The 22610-nt window shown below is 37.2% G+C and overlaps 1 protein-coding gene across 32 annotated transcripts in view; it reads left to right on the forward strand.

Annotated features, from left to right (window-relative positions):
* ADGRL2 (adhesion G protein-coupled receptor L2) overlaps positions 1 to 22610 on the forward strand; it is a 393248-nt gene that overhangs the window by 348976 nt on the left and 21662 nt on the right. For 24 of the 32 annotated variants that reach the window (XM_026853639.1, XM_026853640.1, XM_026853642.1 and 21 more), the window contains 11 exons: positions 7871 to 8167; positions 8709 to 8812; positions 9647 to 9832; positions 10878 to 10916; positions 13812 to 13995; positions 15882 to 16004; positions 16275 to 16480; positions 17561 to 17734; positions 18803 to 19012; positions 19985 to 20205; positions 21480 to 21546. In XM_026853639.1, coding sequence (XP_026709440.1) covers positions 7871 to 8167; positions 8709 to 8812; positions 9647 to 9832; positions 10878 to 10916; positions 13812 to 13995; positions 15882 to 16004; positions 16275 to 16480; positions 17561 to 17734; positions 18803 to 19012; positions 19985 to 20205; positions 21480 to 21546 — 1811 coding nt within the window. The remainder of the gene's footprint in view (positions 1 to 7870; positions 8168 to 8708; positions 8813 to 9646; positions 9833 to 10877; positions 10917 to 13811; positions 13996 to 15881; positions 16005 to 16274; positions 16481 to 17560; positions 17735 to 18802; positions 19013 to 19984; positions 20206 to 21479; positions 21547 to 22610) is intronic. The other 8 variants (XM_026853647.1, XM_026853622.1, XM_026853634.1 and 5 more) reach the window with 1 other exon arrangement.

The raw sequence follows: 22610 nt of genomic DNA on the forward strand, positions 1-22610 counted from the left end.
ACCAAGCATAAGTTTTTTTCAGCAGCCCTGTTTTCACAGTTTCTAATGCTGGGTTAGACAAGATTATCCAACATCTTTTTAGCAGGTTTCTCGGTAAGTCCATTACAATTTCACTTCAGCTCGAAGTTAGAGCAACTGCCTAAAAGGAAAGACACTAGCTGATAAAAGAGGAAAGAAAAATGGAGGTCATTAGGTCTCAGAAATCCCTAAAAATGACATGAACAGGCACAGCCACATACTAACATCTGAAGAGGAGAGTAAATACCAAGAGAAATGCTCTGTGGCAGAAGATGCATGCAGCAAGGAACAGAATGTTGATAAGCTGCTTCAGCAATGACGGTAATACTTCACTTCTTTCATCTAACGGATATGCATGTTTAACAGCCGCTTTTTCTACTTCAAAAAAGTAGTAATAATGTCTTCTCCACATGAAAAATAGCTATCCTGCTTCAGTGAAGCTGATTCATGCACAGTGTTGTGAACACAATTATATCAACATGCATATGACTTTTTCAGGTACAATAATATGTAATACATAGCAGAACAAGCAGTTTAAAACCAATACATTAGTGATCTCCAGAGCCAAGTGACTGTCTGTCCAGTCTGTCTTCTGCAGACCTCCTTGGCAATACATGCCCAGGCTCAGGCAGGTTCCAGGTGTTTGGGGACTGAGCTTCAGCTGCAAGGGCAGCCATCCTGGCAAGCTTTGCTCTCTGTCAAGCTAGTCTGTTCCTCAGAGAGTCTTTGGGACTGCTTTTAGCACAGACATACCCACCTATGTAATCAGACAACATTTAAAGCTTTCATTTTCATATATTCTCATGCATGTCACTTTCCATTCGGTTTAACTGAGATGAAGATGCATTTTAAATTCTCCCAAGCTTTAGTAGTAAGAGAAGAAAATGGAGGTGCAGGCTCTAAGTAGCTTTCGCAATTCAGGCAGCTGCCATGAATTTAGCAAAAGCTAATCTTTAAATCTGCATTGGAAGGAAAAGCGTTAAGGAAGAGCAGGGAGAGAAGAAAAGGCTTTGTGGAATCCTTCCTTTGCTTTAGTAAACCACCAAAGATCTGCAGTAAGACATTTCATAATGTTTTTATTATGAGAGGGTTGCCAAGATCCTAAGTTACAGTACGTGTGCTGGCCACATTCCATCTAATATCAGAAAGAGATTTGGGCATTCACCAGCACCCCTTCATGTTCCTGGTTTCCTTGCTGGTATGCAAGGCATGGGGGGAAATGGTTTAATCCAACCAGACCTACTGAAGAAAGGGTCCAGGGCATACTGAGGGTGCTTTCCTCTCCTCTGAGCTCTTTGCCCATTCACCCATGAAGACAGAGGAGGAATTTTTGAGTTTGGGTTTTAAATGCATTATGACATCAGTAAATATATTTTTATTATGGCCTTTTAAAAATATAGAAACCATATGTAGACACTAGGTTTATTTGAATATGTGATGCATATATTCACAAACGGTAATTTTCCTTATATAAAGCCAATACCCAATATTTTAATCTTGTATGGATCTGTACATATCATATCTAAGAATATGTTTCAGTTCATTTCCTCTTTTGCCTAAGCCAATTGCCTGTAGTTAAAGACTACTGAATTAAAGGAAAAATTACCTAATATGGTTGTCCTTGAGATGTACTGCTATAAAACCAAGAAGAGATTTGTACCGTTTCTAACTCTACATTTTATTTGTATTATACTCTTGGCTCTTCTTTGTTTCAGCATAAAGTCTGTCTAAATTGAAGATCAGTCCTTCTATTGTTACACAGTTAAAGGATCTATATGTGTAATGCAAATTTGGAATTTTTATCTCATGGAATTAGATTTTCAGCACATTCGATGAAGAGCAGTTTTGTATTTCTCTTCTTCTGGTTTGATTTGGGTTTTTTGTGGTTGACTCAGATTTCTTAATCATCTACTCAAAGACATAGGTGTTAGGATAACATTCTTTAAGTCACCTAACACAAGAACTTTCTTTTAGTGTCTTTTGCAGTGGTACTTTAATATCAAGAATTTAATGGTGTCACAAGGTCAGTGCCTCAAAATTGGGAGTCGTGGCCTTTTCTGTTCGAATGGTTAACTTGGGGCCATTGTGGGAAAATCAGCAATCTGTGTTCGCTCTGTTACCATGGGAGCAATAATGATATATAGACACACACTGATTCTTTTTTTTCCTCATCTATCTGTCTTGACTATCAGTTCTTGTCTACACCATCACTTCCAACTACCAAGTGCTTCAAAAACAACAGTATTTTTTCCTGTGTGAAAGATGAATGTGTCACATTTGAGCCACAATTTTGAGCTCAAGGGTTTACATATGCTCCTGGGGCCGAAATCTTGGGCTCATCCATGACCACAAGCCTGCCTTTTTTCTCTATGTTGTTTCTTTCATTTTTAAATCTGCCTACTGAAACCTCTGAAATACTGTTATAATTAACCTAATGTTGACCTTGTCCTTGCTGCAAACCTACACCATTTTCTCCTCTTGCAACTGTCCATGTTATGTGCTTCCCGTATCCTTATTTTCTTAATTTTCAGGAGAACTCTTCAGATTTTTAAAGCTGCGGATGCTGCAGCCAGGCTACTGTCTTACTCTGACAATGGGGTCTGCTGCCCTTAGAACTCCCCCCTTAACCTCATTCTTCATGTGTTGTTTTTTCTTGTCACTTCTCATGGGAATTAGAGTATGTAGATGTAGAAATGGTTTTCAGAGGTACAGCTGACAAGTACAACAGTAATGTGCAGAAGAGCACGTTTTCTAAGGTTAAGTGTAAAAATTACATTTAAAAATCAAAACCTTTATTTAGAAATAAAATGCAATACATCAGGCCCTACAAAAAGCCACTATGAAAAAATTTGAAACAAACCAGAGTTTTTATATCCTTGGTAAATTTAGTGGATATGTCCTGTGACACACTTTCTAAAGGAGGTATCCAAGGGACCAAATGAATCCTCACTGAAATAGGAATTTTTAAAAGAATGTTAAAAGATCAGGAAGAATGAAGGAAATTTTCCCCCTAAAATGTGAATATGAGCATTACATTGTGAGGTTTCCTTGGTAACAAAAAGAAGATAAATCCTTTTGTTCTGTGTTAGTGCATTAGGGAGAGATTTCATCTGCACTCATCCCAATTTGTGCTAACTGTGCAAACTGTTCGAACTGAAGTTGTCTCCCCTTTTGTACCATGATACCCATCATTAAGTTTTATTGGATCACTGCAGGAAAATATGGATGTTGTGAGTGTGGACAGAACAGAAACTCGGAGACTACTATCACCAAGGGCTTAAAATAATAGGAAACTAGTGCAACTAAATCTTTATAACACCAAGAATCTATGATGAAGTCATGCAGCAAATTGATAAGTAAATTAGATCTTTACTATTATATCGAATCTGATACTCTACAGATTGATTAAAGAGTGGTTGTACAAGTAGAGATGACATAATGGGGACCAGATAGCACATTTCTTGATTGTAGGTATTTCGCTAATTTTGTGTCATATTTGTTACCATTTACAAGTATAAATTTATAAATGGCTATGTAAACATTTTGCTTTCAACTAAACAGGATTTGGCAGGGTCAGTAGAGTACCAGCTAGCATAATAGCTGGAACCTATAGGTGATTAGGTGAGTCTTAGTGACTTGGCTGCTGTTCACTGGAGCATGAAAACCAGCACACAGTGGAAATAAGCAGGAGGCAGGGAAGTCTGGATTCGCATAGGTTTCTGGGCTCTGTTGCTTTACACAACAGCTCCGCATATGACACATTTTGATGATGAAGATGGGCACAGAGTTTTTCGTGTGTCCAGATACGTTAAAATACCTGATCTGTAAGAGCATATGTTTAACTGAAAAATCCATGCATATGATTTCTAAAATTACCTAGATGCTGGAGATGAAAATGGAACCATTAGTATTTTCAGAAGTGGTGCATCATCTGGACATTTCAATACAGTTTTACAGAGTTGTATTTTGGGTGGGGATTTTTTTGTTTGACTTGGTCTGTTTTTAAAAAAAATGTGTTTTATGCCTGCTTAGAATAGAAACCTGTTGGCAAAGAATGCTAGATAGCTTGTGTACCTTCTCTAAAGCTACTCTTCACTGTCAGTTGGGGAAACAAAGTTACTATTCCCCTGCTGTCCTAGGCAATTGTGTTATGTTTTTTATAGACATCACACTGTTAAACAGGTGTTAAGTTTTACTCCAGTGGTGTCTTCATTTTTAGAAACAGCTAGTATGTATAACTGTTTAAATCACCCGTTAGGAACTGCATGGAACAAACGTAAATTAATTACCCTCAACTTGAGTTTTTGGATTTACTTCCTATTGCTCTTTTATTTTTTTAGTTTTATGAAGAGTGTCTTCAGCTGATAAGGAGGCGCGCCTATTTTTTAAAAAAAGGGAGAACGCAGAATAGGTTTTGGTTTTCTCCTTGACATGTCAAGCCTAGTCAAAAAGTACAAAATAGAATCTCACATTTTAAAAGAGGCTTTTTGGCATTGGCCAAAATTATGTATCTTCAGCCTTGGAGAGGCTCACCCCTGCTGCTCGGAACAATGGGTTAATAACCTCAACATGGAGTTTTTTCTTCTTAGCTGTGGCATATTAATCATCACTGCCATTATCTTATATTGGCAAAGCGCTCCACGAGTCAGTGCATGGGATCCCGCAGATGCCATCACCCTCGGCTTTCAAAACGAGACACATCAGGTGATGGCAGCTATCGTGTCTTCTTGAAGCCCAGTAGAATGGCCTTGCAGAATAAGCTCTCCAACAGGTCATTTAACACAAAATAATCTGCCTTCTAAAAGCTAGATGTATTCCTTAAAGTGATGTGTTAGGTCATTTCTTATTTTTTCAGCCTTCTTTGTCAGACTTCCAGGACTGTCTGAAGTTTCCTGGTACATTCTTAAATGTATTGACTTCTCCTTTTTTAAAACTTGATTCAAGAGAAAATCTCTTAGAAATTATCTGTATTTTTCTTAGTTTTTTGAGAGAGGTGGTTTGAAGTCTTTCTCCTAAAATATGAGATTATAAATATTTTTCTAAAGTATGTACTACTAGTAAGGTATGCAGGTCATTTCTGAATCATAGGTGATATGCTTTGAAATTGATTGTAGTGGATAACATTAAAATTATTCTACCTAAAGTTGCACAATGATAGCAGGATACTTTAGTTCAGGGTGCAGCACAAAATATGTTCTGAAAATTGCTACCTCACTACTGAACTTCAGAGAGTTTTTATGAATTCTTACAGTGATATTTTGCTCCTGAGATGAAACTACCCTAAACATTATAGGTTTAGAGTAGTAATTGCAATAATGCTGATACTCATTTAAGTGATTAAATATGTACTGATTAGCACAATGTGTTAGGGGATATATAGTAACAATTAGTTGTCCCCTGCATCATTCTCCGTCCCCACGAGTTCCCTGTTCCCCAGGACCTGATTCAGCAGGCGTTGCCTGACACTTCTGCAAATGATTGCAAATGCTTTTGACAAATGTTAATTGGGAAAGCACGAGAAGGCTGGATGCACTGTAATCAAAAGAAAATTACAGCAGTTTCACAAGATGTCAGGCAAGCACTTGCAGAACAGTTCTGAGGATTTCAGTAGGTTTCATAGTAGCTGCCTATGCCACGAGTTCAGCACAATTACACAAACTGTATTCAAGCAGCCAAGAATGCAACTGAAGAGAAGACAGCCTCCGAAGAAGTTTCTCATTTGGGAACAAGAGAGGGATGAAAAGCACGTCTTCTCATTTAGTCTTTAAAAACAGATGATGTTCAAATACTCCACTCTAAATTCATATGAAAATAAAAAGATAAATTCATGTTTGAGCCTTTTAATATAACTAAAATAAAATTGAAAAAGGATTTTGAAATAATTGTTATCTGCCAAACTACTGAAAGTTAATCTTATTCAAAACACTAAATTAAAAAAATCTGCTGAAAGAAAGTGGGGTAGCTCCTCATTTGTTTTTTGTTTATGATTTTATTTAGAGAAGGTGCATTGTCCAGTAAGTTGGAGTTTGAGGGCCTAGCAGAAGAAGGAAAAAAAAAAAAGAAAAAAGCTACTTTATCCAGTGAAGTTAATTATAAAATTAGTTTCATTTATTTCTGTATCAGGAATTAAAAAATACTTTATACAAGCTTATTTATTCTCAGCACAAGGATCAGTGCTTTTATGTGCCTATAAATCACTAATGAAGACTTGGAAAGAATTAATGATAACTGTTTTAGTTACTTTCATAGAATCATTGAATGGTTTGGGTTGGAAAGGACCTTAAAGATCACCCAGTTCCAACCCCCCTGCCATGGGCAGGGACACCTCCCACCAGCCCAGGTTGCTCAAAGCCCCGTCCAACCTGGCCTTGAACACTGCCAGGGAGGGGGCAGCCACAGCTTCTCTGGGCAACCTCTGCCAGCATCTCACTGCACTCATATAGTGAAGAGCTTCTTCCTTGTATCTAATATAAATCTACCCTCTTTCAGTTTAAAGCCATTAAACCTTGTCCTAATACTATGTGTCCTTGTAAGAAGTCCCTCCCCATCTTTCCTGTAGCCCCCTTTCAGTACTTGAAGGCCAGTGTAAGGTCTCCCTGGAGCCTTCTCTTCTCCAGGCTGAACACCCCCAGCTCTCTCAGCCTGTTCTCATAAGGGAGGTGATCATCTTCGTGGCCTCCTCTGGACTCACTCCAAACAGGTCCATGTCCTTCTATGTTGGGGAGCCCAGAGCTGGACACAGCACTCCAGGTGGGGTCTCATGAGATCGGAGTAGAGGGGGAGAGTCACCTCCCTTGACCTGCTGGTCATGTTTCTTTTGATGCAGCCCAGGATACAGCTGGCTTTCTGGCTGCCAGTGCACATTGCCAGGTCATCTTGAGCTTCTTGTCAACGAGCCGTTTGCTCACTTGCATTGTTTCAGCTGTTGCTCAGTATACATTGAAGGTGATGAAGAATTCCAGTCTGTTGCCTCCACTAGCATTAAGTAGTATTATTCTCCAAAGCCTCAAAACCATGGCATAGTTCGGGCTGTACCTCAGCAGCTCCGGTGATGCATTCCCAACGTGGGTCAGTGGAATGAGCGGCTGCAAGTCCCAGGCAGAAGTGACTTGGCCTAAGCCGATCCTAGGGTTTCATAAAAGATTAAACTAGGTATTTGCCACTGGCTTGAACGAGTTGTGTCTTCATACCTGGTTTATCAGAAAAGGATGTTAAGGCCCGAAATGTTCAAACACAGGAACGCCACGTACATGCTAGACGCTGCTTCTGTTTGGAGCTAATCGGGCATGCTGCAGCTCTCTCAGGCAGAATGACTGCCGAGGAGGAAGATGTTATCACAATTTTCCTGGAAGGTGTGTACTGGGTGACTTAAAGTTTTGGGTTATGTTTTTTTAGAATGGTCTCGTTAGTTACAGCCCACTGCCTTTGTTGTTAAAGCTGGACTGCATTGTTTACAGCACGCTGATTCAAATTATTCTGTCTGTTGAGTTATTCCTTCTGCAAAAGTGATTAAGTAATCTTTAATTGCTTTGAGCATGTTTGTTATGTACTGATAACTCACTAGTACTGCCTTTCAGCCTTTAGAAATGCAACTATAAATTTTTATTATGGAAAAGATTATTTGGCGAATGTGCTGAAACATCATACTAGTATGAGCTGGGAGTAAAAAAACAAAAAACCCCACGAAATTATGTCTTAAGCACCCAGAATAGCAATAAAAAAAAGAGTAATATTAAGGTAAAGGAAAGGATACACCAGGTAATCTTTCAAAACTACATAAATAACATTTAAATAACTTTTTAAAAATAATTTTTAATTTACTTTATTATTACTCTTAATTTTCTCTGTGCAGTGCCTACCACAGCAGTGACAATAACTTCTTCAGCAGAGCTATACAAAACCACAGTGTCAACCACTATCACTACATCACAGAAAGGTCCCATAAGCACAACATCAGCTGGAGGAACAAAGGAAGGAAGCAGAGGACCCAAGCCACTGCCACCCATTTCCACAACCAAAATTCCTCCCGTGACAAGTTTTTTCCCTTTGCCAGAGAGATTCTGTGAACCGACTGAGGCCAGGGGGATTAGCTGGCCTCAAACACAAAGAGGAATGATGGTTGAACGCCCTTGCCCCAAAGGAACACGAGGTATTGCCTTTAAAAATATATATTGATTTCAAACAGACATTTCAAAAGCAATGTGCCGTTCTCTCATGGTGATTTTTTTTTACCTTAGCTGTCTGTCATGTGATTTTTTGTTATTTGGAGAATGCAGTATCTACAGGCAGTGGTCAAGTTTTAATCTGCAAAAGGCATTTGAGTGTAGCTGGAGAATTACCTTGCGCATGTACTTTTGAGAACTCAGGTCAAATTTTAGGGCTTTGCTTGAGGACTGTTGTAAAATATGCTTACAGCTGCCTTTCTCATTATGAGCTCCCCTCTGGATGAGCTCCAGGAAAAATCAAGGGCTTTTTGTTTGTTTGCAGAAAACGTCTGGTACTTTTCATTGACTTTTTTATTGCTGTTTGTAATCTACATTATTTCCTTACGTTTTTGTCAATTATTGTCAACTACTGCCATTAGCGGCATTCAGAATTTAACATTGCTTAGGAGCACAGTGTAGCCAATTTCCTGAATGCATGCAGAAAAATGGTTTCCATTTCACTGTAGTTTTCTACATCTGTTGTAGGAACTGCTTCATATCTCTGCGTGGTCTTAACAGGAGCATGGAACCCCAAAGGCCCTGATCTTAGCAACTGCACCTCACACTGGGTAAATCAGCTGGCTCAGAAGGTTGGTTGAAACCTTTTAATCTGGTGTACACTGGTGATTGAGGATTTTAACTCTGAGCATTAATAATTCAGTTTGTTGAAGCTGTCTTTATTACTCCTGTTTATTTAAAATAGAAGGATTAACGTGTACTTTGTGCAAAGCAGTGGCCAACAGTTAGGTACATGTATGTGTTTTGGTACACTCTCCAAGTTCTTCTGTTGAATCTGTGATTACGTGTTTTCATCACTCTTTAAAGCATAGTAACTTTGCTGGTGTTCAAAAAACAAAAGCTATATTTGCTTAATAAATCAAATATTATAAATCACACAGCAAAAACTATGGTATACAGCAAGGTTTTTTGGTTCAGGAAAAATTACACTGTAATAAATAGATTTTTGTCTGAGTGTATTAATAACAGTATGATTAGACCGCAGAGCCACTTTCTGTGTTTTCCCTCCCTACTGAGATTTACTAAGTTTATGAAAACTGGATAATTTGTTGTCAGTATCAGGCTATTTGACTTTCAAATGCCTCACGCACTAGTATGAACAAATAGATTTCTTGCTGCCTGATAATGGCAGTAAAAGAAAAGTGAGGATGAATAGAAGATCTACCCCAAAATTCCCAGACTGATTTCTGATTTTGATGGCTGTTAAGAACTGCTTTTGTGTGTCAGGGATCTAAGAACCTTTAATCTTCTGAGATAAAGAGAACGTTATTGGTCTCAATTAGTTGCACATTTCAATGTATATGCAAACGGTTATTTCACCACAACAAAGGTACACAGGGAATTGGAATTAGGACCCGCAAGCAGAACAAGGGATCCTGCTGAGATAATCTACATTGTCATTTCAGATCAGAAGTGGAGAAAATGCTGCTAGTTTGGCCAATGAACTGGCTAAACACACCAAAGGACCAGTCTTCGCTGGTGATGTTAGCTCATCAGTGAGGCTGATGGAGCAGCTCGTGGACATTTTGGATGCTCAGCTGCAGGAACTGCGGCCCAGTGAAAAAGACTCTGCTGGAAGGAGTTATAACAAGGTACACACCTCCCATCACCTCCTCCTGCTGGGATAACCATTGCCTTTGGTTTTTTTCCTTTTTCTTCTTTCAGAAATATTAATCTATACTTTGTTCCCATGTGCTACAGTTCTGGAATAAACATGAGAGAGAAAACAGCAGTAAATACAGAGCAGAAAGTTGCAATTACCTTCTTTAGGGAATAAGATATAATTCACGGTAGCTGACTGGTCCTAAAATACATAGCTGTGTCCCCTATTAAAATCTGGAATGCATTATAACTAGTGTGAGGGAAATGGGCATTAGCTCTCAGAAATACTGTAACAAATCAGCGTGTTTATCCAGTGATCCTTTTAACCCTGAACATGTAATAAAATCAGTGGGATTCTGCATAGGTACAGGCTTTTATTTTAATCTGACTTCCTGCAGAATAATGGCACTTTCTTAGTCTTTTAAAGACGCCAACATCACTTATAATTAATCTTTATAAAAATACCCTAATATGCATATCTAAACCATGAATAAGTGCTTTCTCTGGAATGGTGTTCAGACAAACATTTCAGAGAAAACTTATGTCTTTGTGGTTTAAATACAAATCACAAGTGTTATTACTATTCCTCTTTTTCTCAGAGGAAATGCTGTATTTCTCAGCCTCTTCCTTGCATCATCTTAGTCAACAAGTTCCAAATGAAAAACAATTTTTCAGTTTCCTTTAGAGAGAGAGCTCCATGCACTCCTCTGTTATTTTGGGAATAGTTTTATTTATAATCCCTAGCTGCCCTTAAAAGAGTTTTCCCAGAGACAGATCAAGTGCCCACACAGGGATTTTCTCCTTTGACCTTTTCACAAAAATCCCACCGTTTGGGCAAAGATATCTGGGCACCTGTGTAAAGGTTGGGGAAAAACGTTTCCTGTGTGATGGTTTTTTAGAGTCATTGCTGGACAGAAACTAATGTCCAAGCTATAGTTCAAATTAGGGATTTGAAAAACCAGACTAATTTTTTGATATTTCTGAAGCTTTCCAGAATGTGTCTAACTTCTGATTTTCTTTTTTCTTACTAAAAAGCTCCAAAAACGAGAGAAGACATGCAGGGCTTACCTTAAGGTATCTCTCCTGTGCTGTCACCCTGCTTTCTCCCTGCTTCAGCAACCTGCCACGCTTTATCATCTTGCTGCATGATCCTATGTATTTCAGTCTTTGATAAATGTGTATTGTGCCCCATATCAGCTGTACAAATGTTGGCTTTGCACAGGTATAACACTCAGAAAAAAAAAACAAAAATTAAAAATCAAAAGTTCATACCTCTTTTAACTCAACTTGTTCAAAACTAAAAGAGCAGAAATGGTTATTATCTGAATTGGAAGTAACATCTCTCTCATAATACAACTTTGGGTAGAGGAAAAAGCTGGCAACATAATAGAAATTACTTCAGCTTGGTAGTATTTTATATCAAAGACTGTTTAGAGTTAATTTGCTTGCATGAAAAATGTACATTATATAGCCTGCTTTTGTTCTTTGTGTATTCTTATACCTAGTAAAATCACTCTTTCTTACAATTTTAAGAGTTGTTACAAAGGCCAGATTCAGTGACTTCAGGATAAAATGTAAAGGCAAAATTTCTCTAACTTTACTATTCAAATGTGTGCCACATATTCCATTAACCAGGCTATATGGAAGGCATGTAACACTTTGCTACCTGATTTTCAGTTTCTTTCATCTGCAGTGGCAGTTCTTGCTCTGCAATACAATGCCAGTAGTGCCACCTCACGCTCATGAAGAAGATAAAAAAGTCCTAGAACAGATTGTGCCTGGCTCTGACAATTTTTGTTGCACATTTTTTCAAAGTTTCTTTTAAAATAGTCATTTTTTTACTCATACCTTCTGAGTTAAGATGTAAGAATGATTTTTTGAAAAGAACCTTGAAATACTTTGCAACATAATAAAATAATTCAGATACTTACTGAAGAGATATTTATACAGGGTGCTTCTGTCTTTTATCCTGCAGCCCAGAAGTGGATGGGAGATGCCCAGTTGTGCAAAAATCTGACAAAAAGAGACAAAGATCTGGAAAAAAATTCACTTCTCAATAGTAATTGTAATAGTTTATTATTAGAAAGTGGTTTATAGTAGTAGAGGGAAGTCCAGCAGATATGTTTTGTGTGGACTGAGTTTTCATACTTCATTTTCAATAGTAAACATGAATGTGAGAAGAGTAGTAATGGATTTGCTCCAACAGCTGCATCACAGGGGCTGTGTGATCTTCCCACTGCCTGCTCGCCTCTGTCTGAGAGGAGAGAATGCCTCAGAAATATTGCTGGGCAGGTGATCATTTTCCACAGGAAAAATGCAGAGTTAGATTATACCATAATAAATAAAAGCAGTTCATATTAATGAATGCATACCGTCAGCGCTATATAGAGATACACAAGAAACTGTGGTGCAACCTTAGTTTCCAACCAGTGTCATTTTCTGTAGGTCTCAAATGGGCTTCTCTGCTTAGATAAGACTAATAAACCTCTTGAAATTACAAATCAAAAGCTGACTTACACTATGCAAATGAAGCAAGTTCCCACTTTGTGACAGAGGATTCATTTGTACCTCAGATTAGAGGCTCCAATCTGTATTTCTTGGTGACTAATGAATCTGGCCTCTGCAGACCAATTTCTGTTCCACTCTAGTTAATGGCTGCAGCAGTATCAGTGCGAGCATTTTGACTATTCTGTCTCCCATTAGAGAAAGAAAAAAGGCTTTAATGCCACTTCGAAGTATCTTCCACCTGCCAGGAAGGTCGTGGTGGCTCACAATGCAGACAGAAAGAGGATATTAAAATGGATTAGGCTAATTAATCTTGCTCTGACAATAGCCATGACCAACTTCTCTTATTTGTTTATTTGCACAGTATAGTATTTCAGACCGACATCTTTCTGTTTGTACAATGTGTTCTGTTTCCATTCCCAATGCTTTTAAATTGATCAAACAAATTATATATGTGCTTAATGACACATTATGACTGGATAAATGGGACAGAGTAAACAGGGTGTTTCAGCAATGCATGGCGTACTCAATGCACAGCATACTCAATGCACAGCTACATTATGCATTAATGTAAGAGCCTGCCTTCAATTGATTAACTGATTACTCTGATTGATTGGATTATTTTGTAAAAATAATGTAATCATGTCGCTGAATTCTTCGTCTTCCTTATTTACTGTTACTTTATATGCAGCTTAATGAACCTTAAAACATGATGATAGAGTTGTTACAAGAAGGACTTTTTAAAATGGCAGCTTTATACAGTTTTACAGTTTTGCCTTCACTGATAACAGGGACAGTCAGTGGACATCTTGTTTGCTCTATTGATTTCCTTTTTTAACTGACCTTTGTGCAGGAATGGGAGTTAGTAATCTTTTTAAGTATCTATGAACAGGTACAGGAACAGGAGGGGGAGTGAGGGTGGCCCAGGCTAATTTATATCCACTGAGTCAGCTTCATTTCATGCCTCCTGTAATAAAGAAGGCAGTTTGTCATAGAAAAGTAGTTTATAGTGCTATGGCTGCATGAGTTGGGCTAAGTTTCCAGAAAAGTATTATTGTCATTTTAGCCTAAACTGCAAAATGCCAATTTTGGCATTAGTATTTTTAAATAGAAGTTATACATTTTGACATTAAGATGAAAGCTTCAGGCAAAACTTCTGGCATTTATTTTTACGTTTTTCAGCACATTAATAAGACCGCCTTTATAGCTGACACGAGACGAGTCAAATCTGCATGTTTACCACTTAGAGACCACACAGTGCTAGTGGCTAACTGCACTTCTGTTAATGCTAATCCAGCAAGAGGATGGAAAATATTTTTATGTTGAAACTAGTTTTCTAGTGCCATTAAATCACAGTAAATCATTCTGACAGTTAAGTATTATAATTGTCACCAGATAACGTTGGAAATTTTCCCCAGCTGCCTAGGGCAATCAGACCTAATGATAGTTTTCTAATGAATGCAGGCAATTGTGGATACAGTGGACAACCTGCTCAGGCCTGAAGCTCTGGAGTCCTGGAAGGACATGAATTCTTCAGAACAAGCCCATGCAGCCACAATGCTACTTGATACATTAGAAGAAGGGGCTTTTGTCTTGGCTGATAATCTCTTAGAACCAACTAGAGTCTCAATGCCCACAGAAAATATCGGTAAGTAACTTTCTTTTCAAGCCTAATTTATAAAGTGCTGTGCACTGCTTTATACAAAAGCAGGAAAAAATATTCCAGCTAGTGACGTACTCTTTGAAAACTGAGCTGTGCAACATTTGGTGGAAAGGTAAATGCTCCTAAGCAGGGGGAAACATGCTTTTCTTGTTTAGATCTTCAAAATTAGTGTAATTCTTTAGTGTCATTAATACAGTGTAAAATGGAAAGTAAGTGATGTCGCAAAGTTGATTTACCACTGAAAAATCATTAGCAGAACATATGGGTATGAAGAGTGCTTAAATGGCAGAGTATAGATTTTTTTTGAGGTAACTGCTTTCTGTAGAGCAGTAGAAATGCTTTTCTGTTATATATAAACTGTTTCTAATGAATTTAAATTACTTTTTTTTACAACATACTCTGCCAGTTAAATATTTTAGGCACTCAGAACATAGGCCAAATGTTTACATTAAGCATGACTGCCTTCAGGTAAAAATGTGTTCAGTGAACTACATCTCCCATAATGCAGAATAGCTATGCTTCAGAGACTGCAAAATAGCTGAAGATATTTGGAGCATAATTCGGAATTCAAGTGGTGACAGAGAAATGAAGGGGTTTGGTATTAGAGATGTGCAAATATTGGTACGCGGAATGTGCTACAGCAAAAATCATTGCTATGCATAAAATTAAAATTCCTTCATCTTATTACAGAGATTCATGTAGTCTCAGTGAGGTACAAGGGAACTAAAAGTCTGATAATTTGAGGGGTACTGAGATGGAGACTTGGAATAGACTGCAGAAATGAAACTTTTCACGTTTCAGTGTCTGCATATTTGTCACTGCAGAAGATGATTCTGCCTAGTTTTTAATTTGCGTAGAGAGACTAGGAAAGGTGTTACAGTCTATTATCAAAGTAACTGTACCAGTTGTTTCTGAAGGAATGTGGGTAGAATCACAGAAAGTCTCTCTCAGGGTGTACATGAGTGGTTCCATGGAGCTCAGTAGACTGAACATCACTTCTTTTGATAAGCTGTCTTCAAGTCATAGTTAGTAACACATCACTGACGCCATGCAAGACTGAATTCCCACCGCACATACATATGTGTGGCTTAGAGAAAGAGAAATCATTCTCTTAATTTCATACCTTTTGTTAGTCTATAGTTTAGACCTATAGTTAGACCAGTATAATGTAATGCAGATATTTGTCAAGAAATTGACTGCTCTGACCTATATGATTTTACATATCCAGGGGAATCCGGCCTTCAGTGGTAATCACATAAAAGCTTCCTGATATTATAAAATTAAAAGTTAAGTAAGTCTAAGTATCATCTTAAGTTTTCAATTTCAGTATTTTTTTAGTAGAACCAATAAAATGATTTCCTATAAACCTTTATACAGAATTAGATTTAGGAAAAAAATTATAAATTTTTTTTTTAGATACAAATACTGACTTAGCTAAACACACAGCATAAGTATACTTAGGTATTAATTTACTGACTGTTTTAAAACCTCTTTATATCAATACTTAAAGTTCTAAATTTTTGCAGAGGATACTGTGTAGGTGTTAGGAGCTTTAAAATTAACATTTCTCTGCAATGTGTGTGTGATATTTTTAAGTGTATGTTTTGGGGATACAAAACAAGATTTGATGTCATGTTATAACTATTAAAAGTGCTGTCATTTTAATAGTGTGCTCTAGGTTTAGTTAACGAAGCTGTGTGCTTGAAACATGCAGTACAGATCAGTCTTACAGTGGCAAATGAGGACAGCAGTGAGAAAACTAGAGTGGGGGGAAATATTGTCATCTGGCATATTGCAGTCTGGCCAAGAGACTTTCTCTGCATTCTTCTTTTTTTTTTTTTTTTTTTTTTTTTTTTCTCTGCTCTGCTTAGTTTTGGATGTTGCAGTGCTCATTACTGAGGGCCAGGTGCAGGACTTGAAATTTCCTCAGGGCAGTAAAGGAGGCAACTCTATTCAGCTCTCTGCAAGCACCGTGAAACAGAACAGCAGGAACGGTGAGTCTTGGGCACGGAGCACTGAAACTCCATTAACTTTTATAAAACCTACATTACCTCCCCTAGTTAAATATACCAAAACAAAACAGAACAAAACTGCTCTGTGGCCTTTTCTTGAAGATCATGGGTTCCTAAGGATTTTTCTTCAAATCCATAGCCTGAAAATGCCTCTCTGTTTACTGATTTTTTATTGTCAGTTCATTAGAATACAGGTTGCTATCTTTCCCTAGATCACTGTGGCATGATGATTGGATTTTTTTTCTTTTGTAGGATTAGCAAAACTGGTGTTCATCATTTACAAAAGTTTGGGGCGTTTTCTCAGTACTGAAAATGCAACCATAAAGCTAGGCAGTGACTTTGCTGGGCGGAATAGCACGATCGCAGTCAACTCCCACGTCATTGCAGCCTCTATCAACAAGGAGTCTAGCCGGGTGTACCTGACTGATCCTGTGCATTTCACGCTGGAACACATTGATGTGAGTTATGCTAATGAATTAATGGGAAGGTCATAAAATCAGCAAGAGAGAAGAGCAATGCAGAAAAATAACCTTTTTTCCATTTGAATTTTAAATGTTGGACTAGGTCAGAGACACAAGCTTAGTTAAGTCTATGAACATAAAATTAAATGAGCCTGGTTCAGTGATTATTAGAACTTAAGTGTATTCTTAATGAAAGCTAATTCAGTAATCAACAGGAAAATGTAAATGACTAATTTGTTTTTAACTGAAAATTAACTCTTACCTTAGTAGCAGAGTAGAAAATAACTGTTAAGGTTCTTGATGGTCTGATGTAGCAAGTTTTAATGACACTTTAACTTTGTACATTAATTTTGGACCAAGTTCTAGAAGCTTATACGAATTGTTTAAATACATTTATTTAGTGAAGAATAATGTATTATATCTTGGTTTGTTACACTTTAAATTTTTGTATATTTTCTTCATGGTAATTTATGTCATATGTTTCTTTTCTCGTTAGTTTGGTCTTTTCTGTTTTCATGTCTCACATGGGGAAAGTAGATAACCACTACTGTGATAGAGAAAATATGGTTGAATTTTCCTCTCATTTTGCCTCTTTCTGTAAATCTGTTTTGATTGGTTTTCATCAAAATAGGTAGATATTGAGCAATAAACTTTTTCCTGATGTCTGTTCACATGACTTTGGCCTGCCAAAGGTGAGAATCAAAGGAAAAAGACCATATTTTCAAATTCTCAATTACAGAAAAAATATCTTCAGAATAAATTCACAGTCCTAATTTTGCAGAAAGCAAAAATGGCTATAATGTACCATCAGTGCATAAAATCGTAAGATGGAAATTGTAATTGTTTAAAATTGGGTCTACCGTAATTGAGACTACACTTAGAGTGTTTCGGACTATAAAGTCCCTTTTAAACTAGATGTCTTCCTTGTATAACAGGGTCCACAATTTTGCTGATGAAAAACTTTATTGTCCGAAACATGCAAAGTTTAATCTAAATTACCCTTACACATATTAAACAATTGTTATTACCATCTTAGTATGTAAAACCCTCATTTTATGTTATCCTTTTATCTCCCAGCCTGACAATTATTTCAATGCAAATTGCTCCTTCTGGAACTACTCAGAGAGGACTATGATGGGATACTGGTCAACTCAAGGCTGCAAACTGGTTGACACAAATAAAACTCATACAACATGTGCTTGTAGTCACCTAACCAACTTTGCAATTCTTATGGCTCATCGGGAAATTGTGGTAGGTAATGATGTTTCTAGCCATCAGCAGGGAACAAACTTTTAAAGATTAAGCTTTAAATTTTTAGCAAGATCTAAAATTGTGGAGGTTTCTTAAGTATTTATAGCTTCTACTCACTCTTTCCAATGCAGTTTGCTTTCTGTAGCACTTTTCTTCCTCACCCATGAAGTTACAAGCAAAATAACAGGAAAGAAAACCAAGGAAGGACAACAGTTTTCTTTCAAGTCATATTTCAAAGTTACTGACCAACCTTACAACCATTTTACAGACTTCTCCTCAGTACAGCTGGAGAGTATCTGTAGGGGTAGCTGTGCGGGCTGTTCCCTGGAAGCACAAGTGCCAGCTATTCTTAGAACAGGAAGGTCAGGGAGCTTCCATATTGGTTGTTTAAATGCCTTTTCATACTCTCAAGTTTTGTTGTCTAGTTAAAGCACTGACTGGATGTCAGGGAGCCCGGATCATGCAATATTTGCAAGGATATGAGACTTCTTTTAAAGGCGTTGTATTTGGAAAGGTCGCTGGAAAGATAACCAAGACGACAAAAGTGATTCTCTTGCAACTGTAGCAAGGAACCTTCTTTAGCTGAACATGAGATTAGAGCTAGAATTACACATAACATACTCTGCATTTTATACTCACTGACGTGTAAATTGTTGCTTTCTTCACCACTGTGGAATTGCAGGTCTGTAGGAAAGAACATGCACTCTTTTAGGAGGTACCAGGGAAAGCTCTCCTCTTTCTTTGCATCACAGCCTAGTGGCACGTTCAAAATGTTATGTTTTTCTATTTGTTCTTGTCTTGACAAGTTTACCGTGCACCATAGGAAAAGTGAAAATGCTATCTGATCTGGCTAAAATAGTCACATTTTTCTCTCAGACCTGCTCCTTTTCTCCTCACCCTTATCTTGCTCCTCTGGGAAGCTGACCTGAGACTGAGAAATTACTGAGTACATTTAGCCCATCTCATGTAACGGACAAGTAACTTCTCTGGATGCTACCGGTGAAAATAGGTTTTTGTTTATACTCATAAAGAGTCATATTAATTTTCTCCATTCTTGGTTATTTCTAGTACAAAGATGGAGTGCACGAATTGCTCCTCACTGTCATCACCTGGGTGGGAATTGTCATCTCTCTTGTTTGCCTGGCCATCTGCATCTTCACATTCTGTTTTTTCCGTGGCCTGCAAAGTGATCGTAACACTATTCACAAGAACCTTTGTATCAACCTATTCATTGCTGAGTTCATTTTCCTAATAGGCATCGATAAGACAGAGTACAAGGTAAGTTTTTTCCATGTGTACTGATCTTGTTCTCTGAAATGACTGTTTGAAATGGATTTGAATTAAAACATGACAACAATGCCAGGCTTTCAGCATTCTGACACAGCGAGGTTGAAATAAAAGCTCAGTATGAAAATAAGGTAGACATGTTTACATCCATCAAAAATATCACTGTGGCCTTAATTTCCCACTTACTGCAATGTTTTTCATTTTCAGTTGAGAAACATTGGCTATTAATGAAGCAGGTGTTTAAACTTTTGGAAGAGGAGATGAAATTAAATGTTGATGTACTAGGAACATATATATGTCTCAACAGCTATTGGCTACTTTTTTGTATATATATATATCTTAGTAAAGAGCCTTATCTGTATATTTACACATTTTTGACACTGCGTATTCTTGCAGGTTTTTTGGCAGTATTTGTGAAATTCATTCTGAACCAATCCATTGGGTTGTAATCTAATAATTCAGTATAGTTTCATCCAGAACTCAGTTAAAGGGTGGACCATTCAGACTTGATTTTGTTACAACAGCAGAAACTTCCAGATTACAGCAGATAAAATTGTCTTGATGGCCACTTCAAAATTTTAAATAAGCAGTACTACATTATGCATCTAGAACCGTTTATGTCTCACATTACCTAAACTGTAAATCCTAAAACTGTATCAGTTTCAAAATCAAAGATTTAGTTATAAAATTGAAAAGTCCACTCTATAATTGAAGACTAGGGGCCAAGGACATGATTTCCTTACCTTCATTAATATTGTTTAGCTAATTTACTTTATGTAGCTACTGTGCACACATTAGTATTTTCAAGCGTTCAGTGTATGTTTTCAGGTAGGGAAAATGCTCCTGAATTTGTGAACGATCTCTGATAGAAGTATATGCTGTTCTATTACACACTATATAATTGATGATGTAATGATGTGAAGATTTTGTGGTTTATATTTCCATCTTTCTTTTTCTTTGCAGATTGCATGTCCAATATTCGCAGGTCTCTTACACTTTTTCTTCCTGGCAGCCTTTGCCTGGATGTGTCTAGAAGGAGTGCAGCTTTATCTAATGTTAGTAGAAGTATTTGAAAGTGAATATTCTAGGAAGAAGTACTATTATGTTGCTGGCTACCTCTTCCCTGCTACAGTAGTTGGTGTCTCAGCAGCTATTGACTATAAGAGCTACGGAACAGAGAAAGCGTAAGTAATTGCAAGTGACCTGAGTGTTTTTCAAGTGAATAATTTTTTAAAGCCTATTAGCTGTCAGAGGGTCCCTGACAGACTAAAATACCATCTGAAAGCTTTATTCGTAAGAGAATGGCAATGCTGTGCACAAATTACAATCAAGTCTTTGTAATTCTCTAGGTTCAGAGGATTTGTACTCTAGAGAGACTGATTCTAAATTATGGTCTTTCTTTTAACACAAAAGACTGACCTGAAACAAATTGAAAAAGTAAATAACTTTTTGGCCTCAAATGTATATTAAGTAAAAATTCTCAACTTAAAGTATCTGACAGGCCTAACCACCCAGTTTTAAGCTAAAGCTTCATTAGATCTCTTTGTTCAACTGCCCCTCTAGCTAACTCTTGTCCTGAATTATGACAGTACAATATTCCAACCCATATGCTTCACTTTGATAATATTTTATCAAGCAAGTAGAGCAGGATTAAAATTAGCCACTGCATTTACAAAAATACAGATATATATATAGAAAGTGACAGAAGGTAGACAGAAAACATTCCTGAGGATGTGAGTTGCTGGAGGCATGAATTTGCCTTCCAATATTGTTTACTTTGTCCTTTGATTAAATTAGTTACAGAATGGGAAGATACTGTTGACTACAAGAAAGCTGCTTGATTTTGCTACTGATGAAAGACAAATAAGAGCAATTCAGCAGGGAACTGGCCTGTATGAAAAACAAATTGCTAAGTGAAGTCTGCCCTAGTAGGTTTACACATCATATAGTCTAATATCATATGTATTCTTTCTCTACTGTTCGGGCATTTTATTTATACCATATTGGTTTTCAGCAAAACATGTCGTGAATATTTTCTGTCTCATATTCCTCAGGAGTAAGCACTTTGCTTATGATATAAAGTTAAAAGCAGAGTTTGAAGATTACATGGAAAACCTGTGAAAAGTATTTACTGATGTTAGGTTCATTAGTCTGTGATAGCACCTGTGACCAAGCCTTTTGACTGAAAGGAAAGAGAGCTCAATTTGGTTTTGTTTCTTCTCATATCTCAGCTATTCCTGATGAAAGTTCAGTTCAAGTTCAATACTGTTACTAAAGAGGACTCATCAGTAGAGTTTCAGGTTAGGAAAAACTGTCCATGGACTAAGTGGTACTGTGCAATGTTTATCATTGTTTTGCCGGCAAAGTGTTACCTTAAGAAGTATTTTTGCACTTTCCATTTGTTGGACTGAGATGCTAATGCAATTGTTCACTTTTCATTCTCTTTTTTCCATTGTAGTTGCTGGCTCCATGTAGATAACTATTTTATCTGGAGTTTCATTGGACCTGTTACCTTTATTATTCTGGTAAGAACTTTTTTTTTTCCTTGCCTTCTAGGTTGCCTCACAGCAAAGTTAAAAAGATTGAATAACATCAGTCAATACCATCCTTATTCGCAAGACATTTCATGAAAATGCCTATAAACAATTTCTAATGTGACCAATGGTTATATAAGTGTTCAGAAGTCTTTAGAGTGCTGACCAAATGATTAATTGTCAAAGCTGTGGTGGCACTTCAGCATAGCCATTTTTTCCTAATGGCTTGAACTCTGAAGGTCATATTGACATGTGTAGTCATATGAAAAATCAATGAAGTACTAAACATGGGGATTTTTTTAAAGGAACCATTGTTATTGCTTTCAATTGAATCACTATTGTACGTGTTCCAGAATTTAACTGCTAATTATCCAACATAATTATCTCAAAAGGGTGTTCTAATGCATTGGATAATTAAACGAATCTTATATTTCATTACTCTTATACAGTATTTGTATGCGTATTTGCATATGCATATTTTTCCATGACTAATCCCGTGTGTATTTATGCTGCATGTAATGTATGTCAGACATACAAGTTCATTTTAGTATAAATAGTAGGATATTGCGTAACTAATAGAAAGCATATACACATTCTTGCAGTCATTTGAGTAAAGTCACTGTACGCATGCACACCCATCTCTACACTCACAGCTGTGTGCCCCGTTGTCCACTTAAGATTGAATATTGTGTTCATACATCAATTATCCATTCTCTGAGCACTTTCAGATAAAAAGTACAGTCATCTGTCAACCCAGGGGAAAAACATTTCCTTGTTATTTTAGACTAATAATAACAACACTGCAAAACATAGGGATTTGGAAGGAAAGTGAATGCAAGACTTGCGTTTTGGCTTGCCTTGTTTTTCTCTGCTAGTTCAGTATCTTTAAAGCCTAGCTATACTTGGGAAATGTTCTAGAAGGCTGCTGCTGGGGACATGGCCTGAGTACATAGAGAGCTTTTCTCATAACTGCTGATAGTTTGGAAGGTTGAATTCATTTGTTTTCATACTTTTGAAAGTCTAAATAGTTACCTGTTCCCGTGCTTTTATACTGT

The sequence above is a fragment of the Athene cunicularia genome, assembly GCF_003259725.1.
Source record: "Athene cunicularia isolate RWA chromosome 8 unlocalized genomic scaffold, athCun1 chr8_part1, whole genome shotgun sequence".
Classification (NCBI taxonomy): domain Eukaryota; kingdom Metazoa; phylum Chordata; class Aves; order Strigiformes; family Strigidae; genus Athene; species Athene cunicularia.